The sequence below is a fragment of the Cheilinus undulatus genome, linkage group 18, assembly GCF_018320785.1.
Source record: "Cheilinus undulatus linkage group 18, ASM1832078v1, whole genome shotgun sequence".
In the NCBI taxonomy this organism is placed as follows: domain Eukaryota; kingdom Metazoa; phylum Chordata; class Actinopteri; order Labriformes; family Labridae; genus Cheilinus; species Cheilinus undulatus.
The window spans coordinates 41325075-41339035 of record NC_054882.1 but is presented as its reverse complement, the minus strand read 5'-3'; the positions used below and the strand labels follow the sequence as shown (position 1 = coordinate 41339035).

General features: G+C 38.4%; 1 protein-coding gene across 1 annotated transcript in view; it reads right to left on the bottom strand.

The window, feature by feature from the left end:
• bcl11ba (BAF chromatin remodeling complex subunit BCL11B a) overlaps positions 1–13961 on the bottom strand; it is a 38409-nt gene that overhangs the window by 20644 nt on the left and 3804 nt on the right. Inside the window, exon 2 of the mRNA XM_041812068.1 lies at positions 4814–5275. Coding sequence (XP_041668002.1) covers positions 4814–5275 — 462 coding nt within the window. The remainder of the gene's footprint in view (positions 1–4813; positions 5276–13961) is intronic.

Genomic DNA, 13961 nt, shown 5'->3' with positions numbered 1-13961 from the left:
ATCCTTTGATGCTCACACTATACCAGCCCTCCCCATGCATAAGTATGCTATAGCAAGTCTGAGCCCTGACACTCTCCTAGGACCCACCAGAAGGATTTGCAGTGTCACCAGTACACTTAGCCTGCCAGCACTGTTCTTACATGGTTAATATTCATCTCTCTTAATGTGCTTTGTGACTTTTCCGAGTAATGTTACTGTCCTCAAAAGCCCTGATAAATTCCTATGATCTGTAAATAAGCAGCAGAGTCAGATGTTAAACAGTGTCAGTGATATATCTAACACCAGTTAAACCATGACACCAATTCTGTGACAAAAAGGTGGCATGTAGGTTCAATCTCCTGGTGAATTTATTTTTAATTTGTTTGGATTTTTTTTTTTTTTTTTTTTTTTTTTTGATCTGGGAATTTTAAATAAGAGTAAACAAATAACTACAGGATCATCTGGTTTTAAAGGGTAACTAATCTCTCAGACCTCTTTAATTCACAATAAACTTCTGTACATGGAGACGTAGAAGTAGTATTAATCAGTTTGGGTCAGACATTTGTGGCCAAAGTATTTAAATTCTACATTTTGTGTTAGAAAGTGCATAGTGACTGCCCTCTACAGGTTGAAATAATCTACTGCAACTGAATTATTTTGAAAAATTTCTACTGGCTGATATGGTGACAGATGACGTATGTGGTATAGTCGACTTTTTCCCTTTCGCTCGTTGCGGCCCACAGCCCTACAAATCAGTGGTGTGCTGCTGTGACACCAGAGGATTGTGGGAAATTTAGTGCCATTGTCTGAAATCATAAATAAACCATGTCTTTCTTAAAATGAGGTTGATAGTAGACTTTCTTTTCTCATCGACATGGTCATATATTGCTGGCGTCAGGTCAAATCCTTGTATCTCCAAAATCACCTCTTTCCAGGGGATGAAAAGAAAGCTGTATAAATTTACCATTGAAAAGTCTTAGTATCTTTTTGACACTTTATATTGTTTATAAATTTGTTCACACCAACTGACAGATGGAAATGGTGACCAATAGCACTGGTTCATGGAAAAATTATTAAAATCATAAAAATGATAATACAAGGTTTTGGCCAATGCCAGCGATATCTTCATTTTCATTTAAACTGTCTTTTGTTGGGAAAAATACATTTAAATTCACTTCTAATGGCCTTATGAGTTTGGACGCAGATGGTTCATGGGTAAAGCCAATTGGAGACGTCACTGTGACACTCTAGGATTGTGGGTAATGTAGTGCTGTTGACCTTCATCATGAAAAAACCCTGTTTTCCCAGAATTAGGTGGATGGCATACAAGTGTATGTCTTCCACATATCATATGTCTTGATATACATTACTTTGCAGAACTTTTAAGCATGTTTGGGCCAAAAAGTGAAGCTAAAGTAAGGTGTATGTGGTAAGTAAGCTGCCTTTGGGCCTGAGCACAACCCTGGTTGTGCTCTGGATGTCCTTGTATGTTACCAGGGGCATGGGACAATAATCTGGTGCAGAAATAAACTACACTAAGCCATGGCCTTGGGTACAGTCCGGGCAGATAGTTGCCAAGAGCCCCTAGCTGTGCTGTCATTGTCCCAAGGGCCTAAAAACCACCAACAGTCCCCAGGCATATAACCAGGGGTGAAAAGGCCTGAACAAAAGAGATCCTTAGTGGTCTACATGCCTAAAACTAATGAACATGACTGTATTTCACTGCAAAATTTAAACGTCCTTTCATTGGAAAAACAACTGTTAATTCGCTTCTTGCAGCACACCTGGACCAAGCCTGGAAGTTTTGTGTCTGATGGTGCATTCAGCAAATCAGAGGCATTGCTGTAACAGTCTGGGTAATGTAGTCCCGTTGGCTGAAATAAATTATTTGTTTCCAAAGAATGAGGTTGGTTAAATGAGTAATTCTGTCTTCTCTATGACCAAATCTTCTCCCAACCCATCGTTCTCTTGCAGTCTGAATCAGATTGTCCTCAGGATTTCCCTACATTTTGCCACATTCATTTTATCCTCTACCTTTACGAGCCTTCCAGGGCCGGCTGCTGAGAAGCATCCCCACAGCATCATGCTGTCACCACCATACTTCACAGTGGGGATGGTGTGTTTGTGGTGATGTGCAGTGTTAAAGCCCTACTCCAACTTTTACACTCAGGTTGATCATGGTGAGTCTACCATGGATATTTCTGACATAATGGCTAATTATCAAATCTAAGAAGCAGCATAGACTGAATGATGTGGCTGATAAGGGACAGGAAGAAGGAGGAAGTGGGTGTGCCTTATTCCCCTCCCTCCCAGTCCCATCTATGACATTCTGAGGGCTTTTTTTTTTTAACTCCAGGGTAGATGCGTCTCAGCTGAAACTTTTGTCTTTAGTTACTCTATAAATTATACTTATATATTTCATGGTGGAGTTCTCACAGAAATCTCACGGGATCAAACGGGACTTCAGAAGAAAAAACAAACAAGGAGGACGAATGACGCCATCAGCTGGCTGTCGGCCATATTGTTGTATGTCTTCATTAGACGTTATAAAGTCACTGGTGTGGTTGCCATAACTCCACTAGCAGCTCTTCCTGGCAGCCTGATCTGGGATCATAAACATCAAACATGTTTGATGTTTATGATTCCAGATCCAGGAGGATCTGACTCCAGCAGGAGTAGTCAAATAAAACATATTAACACCGATCAGACTTGAGGATTAATGGGTCCAATAACAGGTTGTGATAAAGGTCTTTGCTCAGTAAGTTTATTATTTTGAGCAGCACCTGGCTGCAGACGTCAGACATCTGTAAACACATGCGTAGTTGACTGCATGCACCAGTTAAATCGTTCACCCCCATCCACTGCTTTAAGCCATTTTTTTCTATCAGTTGTAAAAAAGTTATCTGCACAAGGCAAAATCATCTCTTTGCGAGGAAAACTAAAGCAGTGAAGATGACTCTGTGGCTCTTTGTTTACCAGGTCCATCCAGCCTTCACAGAGACATTCATTTATTTCATTTATGGCATGAGCTTGTGCATCACATCAGAGAGATGAAGCACAACTTTTCACTCCAGTCTTTGTTACATGGGCAAATTTTGCCTTAAACTCTGATGTTCACTGGTTGATATCGGCTTAATTCATGGAAATATAGCGGTGTTTAAAGAGAAGCTTCAGTGCGAGGTAGAGAGGAGCTGCAGCCTCTGTGACCAAGCACAGGTTAGCACTGGTGGCTTGGAGCTGAGCTGTGCTCTGTGTGATATGAATATGCATGCTGCTGCTGGCTTTGATGATTAAAGTCGATTTTAATATTTAAATGAGAGCATGCAGAGTGATTAACAGCAGAGCGGAGACGAGGCTAACATTACAAACACCTCTAACACATGACTGAGGCCCAGAGAGGAAACAGCAGATCCTTCTTCATCTGTTTGAGCATCAATAATCAAAATGATTGAATGAGAGCTCCAACAAAAACAACAAACACTACAATCAGTTTGATTTTAGTAAAATCTGTCAATACTTGTTTGATACCTGAAGTAGTAGATACCAATGTTGAGTCATTTCTTTGCGTTAAATATCAAATAAATCATAGTCAATTAAATATGGCTTTTGTGACATTTGACTTATTTTTTACAAAAACCTCTTTCATGACAGAATGATGAAAAGATTTCTACAAAGTAGTCAATTCTGAAAAATTTGATGTAAAATCCATCCCCATGTACCTGTGTGTGTTATAAATGTACCTGTGTGTTACAAATGTACCTGTGTGTGTTATAAACATATGTGTGTGTATTATAAACGTACTCTTGTGTATTATAAACGTACTCTTGTGTGTTATAAATGTGCTCTTGTGTGTTATCAGTGTACCTGTCTGTATTATAAACATACCTGTGTGTGTTTTCAGTGTACCTGTCTGTATTATAAACATACCTGTGTGTGTTATCAATGTACCTGTGTGTGGTATGAACGTAGCTGTGTGTGTTATAAACATACCAGTGTGTTTTAGAAACACACTTATAAACATACCTGTGTTTGTTATCAATGTACCTGTTTGTGTTATAAATGTACCTGTGTGTATTAAACATAATTGTGTGTGTAATTAACATACCTGTGTGTGTTATAAACATACCTGTGTGTGTTATAAACATACCTGGGTGTGTTTTAAACATGCCCATGTGTGTTATAAATGTACCTGTGTGTATTATACACGTACCCGTGTGTTATAAACGTGCCGTGGTGTGTTTTAAACGCACCCATGTGTGGTATAAACATATCTGTGTGTGTGTAATTAACATACCTATGTGTGTTATAAACATACTTGGGTGTGTTTTAAACATGCCCGTGTGTGTGACAAACGTACCCGTGTGTTATAAACATACTTGTGTGTGTAATTGATGAACCTGTGTGTTATAAACGTACCTGTGTGTGTTATAAAAGTACCTGTGTGTATTATACACGTACCCGTGTGTGTTATAAGCATGCACATGTGTGTTATAAATGTACCCTTGTGTGTGTTATAAACATCCCTGTGTGTGTTATTAACGTACCTGTGTGTTATAAACGAGCCCTGGTGTGTTTTAAACGTACCCATGTGTGTTATGTAAACATACCTGTGTGTGTTATAAACATCCCAGTGTGTGTTATAAATGTACCTGTGTGTGTTATAAACGTGCCCGTGTGTGTTATAAACGTACCTGTGTGTTATAAACGTATCTGTGTGTGTTATAAATGTACCTGTGTGTGTTATAAACGTGCCCGTGTGTGTTATAAACGTACCTGTGTGTTATAAACGTATCTGTGTGTGTTATAAAAGTACCTGTGTGTGTCATTAACGTACCTGTGTGGTTCTCCTGTTTGGGACAGATCCCTTTGATCGGCGTCCTCTCTCTTCTCTCTCCTCCTCGTCCTCGTCGTCCCTCCTCCTCTTCCTCCTCGGGCGTCACCTGGATTCCAATCTCCACAGGCTCCACCACCTTCCTAAGCTCCGCCCTCTGAGTGTGTTTATGTATGGCGTGGTGGGTTGGGCTTCCTCCTCCGCCGCGGTCGTTCATCTTGTCGTAGCAGCTGTTTGGCAGCGGCGGTGTGGTGCACTGTTTCTTCTTGTGCTCGATGAAGAGGAGGATGTCGCCGAGCGGCAGGCTCAGCTGACACTGGCCGCACGTCAGCAGGTCGTGGTCGGCGTGAAGGCCGGGCGGGAGGGCGTGGCCCAGGCTGGGGTCCAACGGGTGGGGGGGCAGGATGAGAGAGTGTGGGGGGAGGCAGTCTGAGAGCAGGCCTCCATCATGATGCTCGACCTCAGCTGACCAATCAGAGGAGAGAAGAGAGACAAAGTCAGGAACACAGGGACGGCCATCTTTAAATGCTTTGATTCATCAATGTTCATTTGATTCATCTAACCAACAGCCAGCCAATCAATCAATACATCTGACTGGTTTTTGCTATTTTGGTAAACCAGGATGTCAGAGTTTTTTCAACAGCTTAAAATTTTTTTCTTATACGTGGTCATCATCTTTTTAATCGTCTTCATCTACAAAAAGAAAAGGCTTTTATTTCGGTAAAACTATGCTTGTAACAACAAAGAGTGTTTATATCAATCAATCAATATGAGTGTAAGTGCTAATTATTGATTCATCTCAGAAAAATAGCTTGTTGAACACATAAATTCAGATTAATGGCACTCTGACATGTCAAGGGTCAGACTGCGGCCCACAGCAGCTCCGTTAAACTGGCGACATGAAGCTGTGAGGCTGTCCCAACTTTTATCAACATTTCAATAGACGATCATTTTTATCAAATATGTCCAATAATAGATCCAATCGCAGAAATAGAAATTAAAAAACTCACTTCACCAATGTTATGGTGAAAGGTGTGACCGTGTTAACTAGTGTTCTTTGTGATATATTTTAGGGGCGTGGCCAAGCCAAAACAAGCAGGTTCAAACTTCCACAGTTCCGCAGTGACATGAAACTTATGGATTTTTTTTAACATAAATATGAATGATTTGAAATATAAATGGAATAAAAGTTTTTTTCTTTCTCAAATTTATAAAAAATAATTTATACTTCTGCAGGCTTTTGCATCCGCTATTCCTTTTATCCTGCCATATTTTATACACTTAAACAAATTAAAGACATAAAAGGGTAAAATTGGTAGAGAACATGTGTGAGTGTGTGAGTGTGTGTGTGTGTGTGTGTGGGGGGGGGGGGATACTCTCTAGGTTTAAACTACTGTGATTGCATCCTATCATTAAATTCTCTCTGCTGTAAACTTCTATGTGATAGAGCAGCTTATAAATAAATACAGTGCCACCTGTGTGTCTTGTTTCTTTTTCCAGAGACAGAGAGGCGTGACGTAAGCACATTGACACAGAAGATGACAGTATTCAATAAAGAACTATCTTTAGCTGTAAATACTAAACGTTGTCTTTTTTTTTTTACCCATTGACTTCAGTTCCTTATTTATTCCTTCTCTTGGTGTCTCAGCCTGTAGGTGATTCTTTCCATTTCTTCTGTGTCTTTAATTGTTAATGCCCATGCATTAATCAATAGTGATTTATTATCTATCCAGTGCTGTGAGCTTATATTTATGGTTTATCAAAAAGAGATATTCAAGAAGTGCAACAGAAAAATGTCTGACGTGATTTCAGCATTTTTGTCACAGCTTACATTTAGGCATTAATGGTCTGGGCGGCCACCTCACAGTAAAAATCAACAATTTCTACAAAATATTAAAAATAAATTAAAAACAAACTATATTAGATTATATTAAGGCTGATCTAAATCTAGATTAAATCACAGTTTGTCCTACTGAAATTTTCAAATCACAGAAAGTGGAATGTTTATTTATCCTATATTGCGTGTCAAAATATGCATTAAATATGTTTTTTTTTCAGCAGAAACAGCAGAGATATTTTGATCTACACAACATGCAAACATGTGTCAGTAACTACTACTATGTATAAATTTGTTGATGTTTTTCTTATCAAAAATGAGAATTAAATCAAAGTGATCATTTCATTTAATACAACAATTTATATACAATTGCAGTTTAAGTCCAAATAATTGCAATACATATTCATATATTTTTTAGAGAGGCATAGAATGGATAGCTCAGACCAACCACTGTCTTCTTTTAAGAAGTCCCAAAGTATTCAACAAAAATTCTGGTGGAGCAGATTTGAGTTTTTACGGCCCTGAACTGTGGACAGCAGACTCTAGACATGTCTTTCAGTTTGCTTTTAATTTAGCTTTATCCTGCTTTTGTTATAATAATAATAATAATAATAATAATAATAATAATAATAGTGATAATAGTAACAATAATAATATTGTTATATTGTATAATTTATATTGTATAATATAGTAATTTTGACACTTTTTTAATCTGTGTGTATATTGTTTTTAACTGCATTTTATTAATGCTTTTATATTTTTAACTGGTTTTTATTGTTACTTTTTAAATCCTTTTTTTAAGCACATTGGACTAAATAAGTTCTATATAAATAAAGCTATCATATATATAGACATTTTTCTAGAGTGCTGCTTTTTTATTAACTCCTTAACACCTAACCTAAACTTCATTCATTTATCCAGAACTGTATTTCGGCTCCATGTTGGTCAAATATTAAGAATATATTATTCCACTATATGAAGGACTTTACCTTCGTACTGTTTCTCTAAAATGACTGACTTGGGTTTTTTATTATTTTTTTTATTTTTCCCTTAAAAGTTGTAATTTTGGGGGATAAGAGCTCTATATATAGTAATATATAATACTTATTTAAATAATCATCCTAATTTTTGCCAGCAAGAAATTTTATGAACGTATATTTTCTTTAGTGTCTGAAATAACCCAGCCTTTATTTTGGACAGGCTTTAATATGATTAATTCTTTATAAACATGAAATAACTGAATTAGGAATAATAATACGAATGTTTAAATTCCCAATGATGTTTTAGATTCTGATTGATCAGCTGAGATGGTTTCCTGCTTCTTCCTCTGGTTCAAACATCAATGATGTTTTAGAGCATCTGGACAGACAGAGGTATGCATTTGATTTCAATCTAATAGAAGTCTGTGTGTTTATTCAGATATTATAACATGAATATGTTGTGTATTAATCCTCCGTCTGTTGGAGCTCTGAGTGCTGCAGGCCCGCACAGGAAAACACACACACCAGACATACACACACACACATTAAAGAAAACATGGAGATATAAAACACACACGCTCACACACATCCTGTGAGCGTTGGTGCTGCTGAGACTGCAGGTCGTTCCTCTGCTCGTCTGCAGACTCACAGCTGTGTCTGAATACAGACCACAGATGAAGCGCTAGAGCTGCACACAGCTACAGCTACACAGCTACAGCTACACAGCTACAGCTACAACACAGCGACAGCTACAACACAGCTACAGCTACACACAGCTACAGCTACACAGCTACAGCTAAAACACAGCAACAGCTACACAGCTACAGCTACACAGCTACAGCTACAACACAGCAACAGCTACAACACAGCTACAGCTACACACAGCTACAGCTACACAGCTACAGCTACAACACAGCAACAGCTACACAGCTACAGCTACACACAGCTACAGCTACAACACAGCTACAGCTACACACAGCTACAGCTACACAGCTACAGCTAAAACACAGCAACAGCTACACAGCTACAGCTACACAGCTACAGCTACAACACAGCAACAGCTACAACACAGCTACAGCTACACACAGCTACAGCTACACAGCTACAGCTACAACACAGCAACAGCTACACAGCTACAGCTACACACAGCTACAGCTACACAGCTACAGCTACACAGCTACAGCTACAAGACAGCGACAGCTACACACAGCTACAGCTAAAACACAGCAACAGCTACACAGCTACAGCTACACAGCTACAGCTACACAGCTACAGCTACAACACAGCAACAGCTAAACACAGCTAAAGCTACAACACAGCAACAGCTACACAGCTACAGCTACAACACAGCAACAGCTACACACAGCTACAGCTACAACACAGCGACAGCTACACAGCTACAGCTACAACACAGCAACAGCTACACAGCTACAGCTACAAAGCTACAGCTACAAGACAGCGACAGCTACACACAGCTACAGCTACAACACAGCAACAGCTACACAGCTACAGCTACACAGCTACAGCTACAACACAGCAACAGCTACACAGCTACAGCTACACAGCTACAGCTACACAGCTACAGCTACAACACAGCAACAGCTACACAGCTACAGCTACACAGCTACAGCTACACAGCTACAGCTACAACACAGCAACAGCTACACAGCTACAGCTACAACACAGCTACAGCTACAACACAGCTACAGCTACACAGCTACAGCTACACAGCTACAGCTACAGCTACAACACAGCGACAGCTAAACACAGCTACAGCTACAACACAGCGACAGCTACACACAGCTACAGCTACACAGCTACAGCTACACACAGCTACAGCTACAATACAGCTACAGCTACACAAAGCTACAGCTACACACAGCTACAGCTACACACAGCTACAGCTACACAGCTACAGCTACAATACAGCTACAGCTACACAACTACAGCTACACACAGCTACAGCTACACAGCTACAGCTACACAGCAATGTACAGCTATACACAGCTACAGCTACATAAAGCTACACAGCTACAGCTACACTCTGACATACATACTGTATGCACCGGGAGGAACAAGATCCTGTAACCCAGCAGGGATCTTACACCCTCTTGGTCTTCAACACCCCTAAAATAACAGCAGCATTGTCCCAGTAAATTATTAAGTCAGACAGGTATTTTGTAAATATATTGACTGTCATTTTGAAACTAGTATTTTGAATTAGGAGTGGTAATAATAGTTAGTACAATGTCAAATGTTTTCCTAGATGCTTTATATAAAAGGCCTGTTTAGAGGGAGGCCTTATTTTTACCTGATAGAAAGCATCTGTAGGAGGCAGGTGAACATGAATGAATGTGAGTACTGTTGTTCTTAATAAATATAATCCTTCAAATAAAACATGACTAGTTCAGTGACAGTGCTTTAGAGACCTCTGTCCCAGCCCCTCCCACTTAGCCCGACCCCCATGTCTAGTGGTAGGATGTCCTGGTCCTCGCTGGGGTGCTAGGGCCAGAGGGACAGTCTAAACTGGGAGTCAGATGAATCATCACTGACATCTGAAATTACGTCAATCTACCATCGTAATATAATGTTGCTTCAAAGTTTTATAGTCCTTTTATTTTAAACGGGCATTTTAAGAAAGTCTTGTGGTAGAAATATCTGGTATCGTCGTCTCGTCTGTTTCCATAAATCCTGTCGACAACTATCGGTGACGTGTCAGGGACTTGAAGGGTCGTCATATTTCACAGAAGAGGATTTCACCTCTCACTCTGTCTCTGTTTCATGGGGGGGGGCTGGAAATCGAGGAGTAGGGGTAAAACTTAGAAATGAGGCTGAGCTTCTACATCACATCCAAAATTTGCAACTGCAGCTATAGAATAAAAAGGTACCTTTGCATAATTCATATTGTCTAGTTTTAGAGGAAAAATCATCTTTAACTTTTCAACCCGTCACACCAGCAGGGTGTCTCCTGCTTATTTTTACTTTGATTTCTGGATTTGCCATCGCAGGAATTTAGAGATTTGTTGTATTTTCAACCTATTGTAGTTAGTTTTTTGTTTGTTACTGAGATGTACATACAATTCACCTTCTCCTACATTATATTTCTTTAATAGCCATCTTTTGAACTAAAACTGTGCTTCTGGGTCCACTGGTGGGTCTCTGTATGTTGGCCTCAGCAGGCTCAGTTTAAATGAAGCTAAAATACCTGATCACATGTCTAAGAACACAGCCAAAAGTTGAACTCATTTCAGCTTTTATCAATTACTCTGTCTGATGAACACAGCTGGTGTCACAGTTTAACTGGTATTGGATTAACTGGTGACACTATGTTAAACACTCTGCTATGCCACTTGTTTCCTAATCTTAACAATTTAGTTTTTAGGACAGAGTTTTCTCGGCGACAGTGTACATTTACAGAAATAAATATTAGAAATGAAATACAGGCGACTGTATTTCAGCGGCTCATTAATTCAATTCATGGATAAATTCTGAAAGCCTCACAATTGTAATGAAATTCCACAATTATGAAACAAAAATGTGATAAAGAAAAGGTTTATATTCTATATTTTATATTTTTATATTTTTTTTCTGAAAGTGGGCCACAGCATATTTAAGACTGGGAGTGTCTGGACTAAAACATATACGTGTTCTTTATGTATCTATTTTGTCATATTATTGTTATTTCATATATATATGCTTAACAAATTTATAGACCACCACCCAAAGTAAGGTTTCTGCCACAGCTGCCCTAAATTAACATATAGGGTAATTAACATAATCATTTTTTATGTTTCTGCAATGGTTAATACACCAATATGTAGAAACTCTTAAACACAAATGATATTTTTAATGCTAAAATAGAATTATTATTGTTAGCCATGAATTTTCAAATTTACTGATTTACAAAAAAACTGAAAAAATAGTAAAGCACATTAATATTTCTGATTGAAATGTCAAATTATAGTTATTTACTGTCATTTCTGAACAGAAAAATGAGTTTTAGTGGTTCAATGTTATGCTTGATTCATTTCTGACTTCTCAGAGAAGCCCAGTGAGCCGGCTCAAATTTGGGTGAATTCCGTTTGAAATCCCTCATTCCCTCATTCCAGTAAAATGTGGCGAGCTGACTGAAAATGAAAGAGTCCACATTAAAGCACTTCATGATGCTGGATGGTCTCTGAGACAAATATGACAGGTGGTCTAAGAAATTTTTTAAGCACTGTACATGTGTATATATATATATAGATATAGATATAGATGTGTGTGTGTGTATATATATGTATGTGTATATATATATATATATATATATATATATATATACACACGAACACAAACACACACACACAGAGAGACACACACATATATTGACAAGAAGAGCAATAAGAAATGTAAGAAGAATAATTGCATGAATTCTTGATTATTATTATCATAAGTTTTTTATTAGTAATAATAATTGTTATTTTTTATTGTTATTAATATTATTGTTATTATTATTATTTATTTTAAAATTGTTTAATTGATAATAAATATAATAATTATAATAATTATCATATTATGATCATATGTAGTGATTAAATATATTTCTTGATCACTATAGATATTTTTGTTTATTACTGATATTATTACTATAATAGAGATAATATCCATATATGCATACTATCTATTAATCTTAACAGACCAAATGGATTTACATGTGAATATGTTTATCACGGATACACAAACATTATCTCAGTATTGTGTACATATAGAGAGAATTGTGGTAAATAAATTGTGTTTTAACTGACTTTGAACGACAGCCAGCATTAACCCCGCACAGTTCTGATATTCCTCTGGAGTCACTCGCAGTGCAAATTTATAAAATCAAAAAAAGAAAAAAAGAAATAGTAGAACACAAAAACAAAATCCCAGTTTTAATTTGTAGCAGAGATGTGTATGTTGGTCCTACATAAACATGATCAATGTAACTTAAATGTTTTTTTAATTATTGAGCCAAATCCCAAATATGTGAGTTTGAGCCCACTCGGCCCTAAACTGTAAATGAATGACCTTTGACCTTTAGTAGAGTAGATCTACAGAGCAGAGTTTTCACTTCTGCTTTGGTACGTTTTCATCAAAGTTCATGTATTTTCATTGGAGTACAACATTCATGTTCTCTTTCTCGCCCTGCTGCATGCTAGGCTAACAGTTAGCATGCTGCTCCAACGTCCCCTCCACATCATGTGACTTTATCTTTTACCCAAGTCCAAGCTAGGTTAGCTAAGCTAGCAATATTCTAACAGTCTCTCAACACAGTTCATCTACAAACATAGCGTTAATCTTCAAATAAAGACCGGCAGTCCATCTGTGAGCAGGCCCGCCACACAATCAGAGAAGGGCCCGCCCCCTCTAACAGTCCAGGGTAAGAAAAAGCATTTCATTCCTGTGTGATTCTATTTGAAAAAGTGCAGCTTTTACTGCTTTCAAGCAGGAGCACAGCTTTTACGGTAGAGACAGCCCTACGTGGTACTACTCAGCCAATCAGATCCTTTCCTCAGACCATGCTGGTGGGTTAACACAGAAACACATGGAGGAGCAGAGCAGACAGGAGAGTTTACTGAGCAGGTCAGTGACAGTAGAGACGGTTAGATCATGAGCAGAAGAAAAGCTCTATATTTCAGTGCCGCCGCCATGATGAATGTCAAACATCACTGTGAGACAAAGCACGCGTCACTGAGCAGTAATCGCGACTCACATCTGATCAGAGACAGAAAATAAACAAACTAAGAGCCCGATATTATCGTGTTGCTGGCTCGACTCATCTCAGCTGATCCTTTCCCCATCGGTACCTTTCTTGGTCTCACCTCTGGTGAGGTTCCCGTCGAGTTGAGAGGATACTAAAACGTGACACTGCTGAACTCTGATTGGTCAGAGTGTGGAGTCACCAGGCCTCATTCACCAATATCCTTTAAGATTTTCTTAACTTTATTCTCATGGAAACCTACGTGGGATCTATGCACGTTCTTAAAATGCTGAATCGTTCTCTCCTCTACTCTTAAGTCAATGAATGCCAGGTGCTTGCAAGCTGAAAGTTTCTCCTAATTAGCATAGAGAAACCCCCCTTTATGCCCATATAAGGACATGAGACTGCAGGGCCGTGTGCAAACACAGAAAGCACACTGAGTGAGAGGAGATATCAGTAACATAAATTAGAAGACACTGAAAAACAATCAAAATATTTTTAAATACTTTAGTAGTTCTAAAGCTGAGGAAGATTTCATTCTTTTTTTAGCATTTTTATCAGGAGTGGATATCAAATAAATGCAACAGACACGTGAATCAGAGGAAATCACTGATT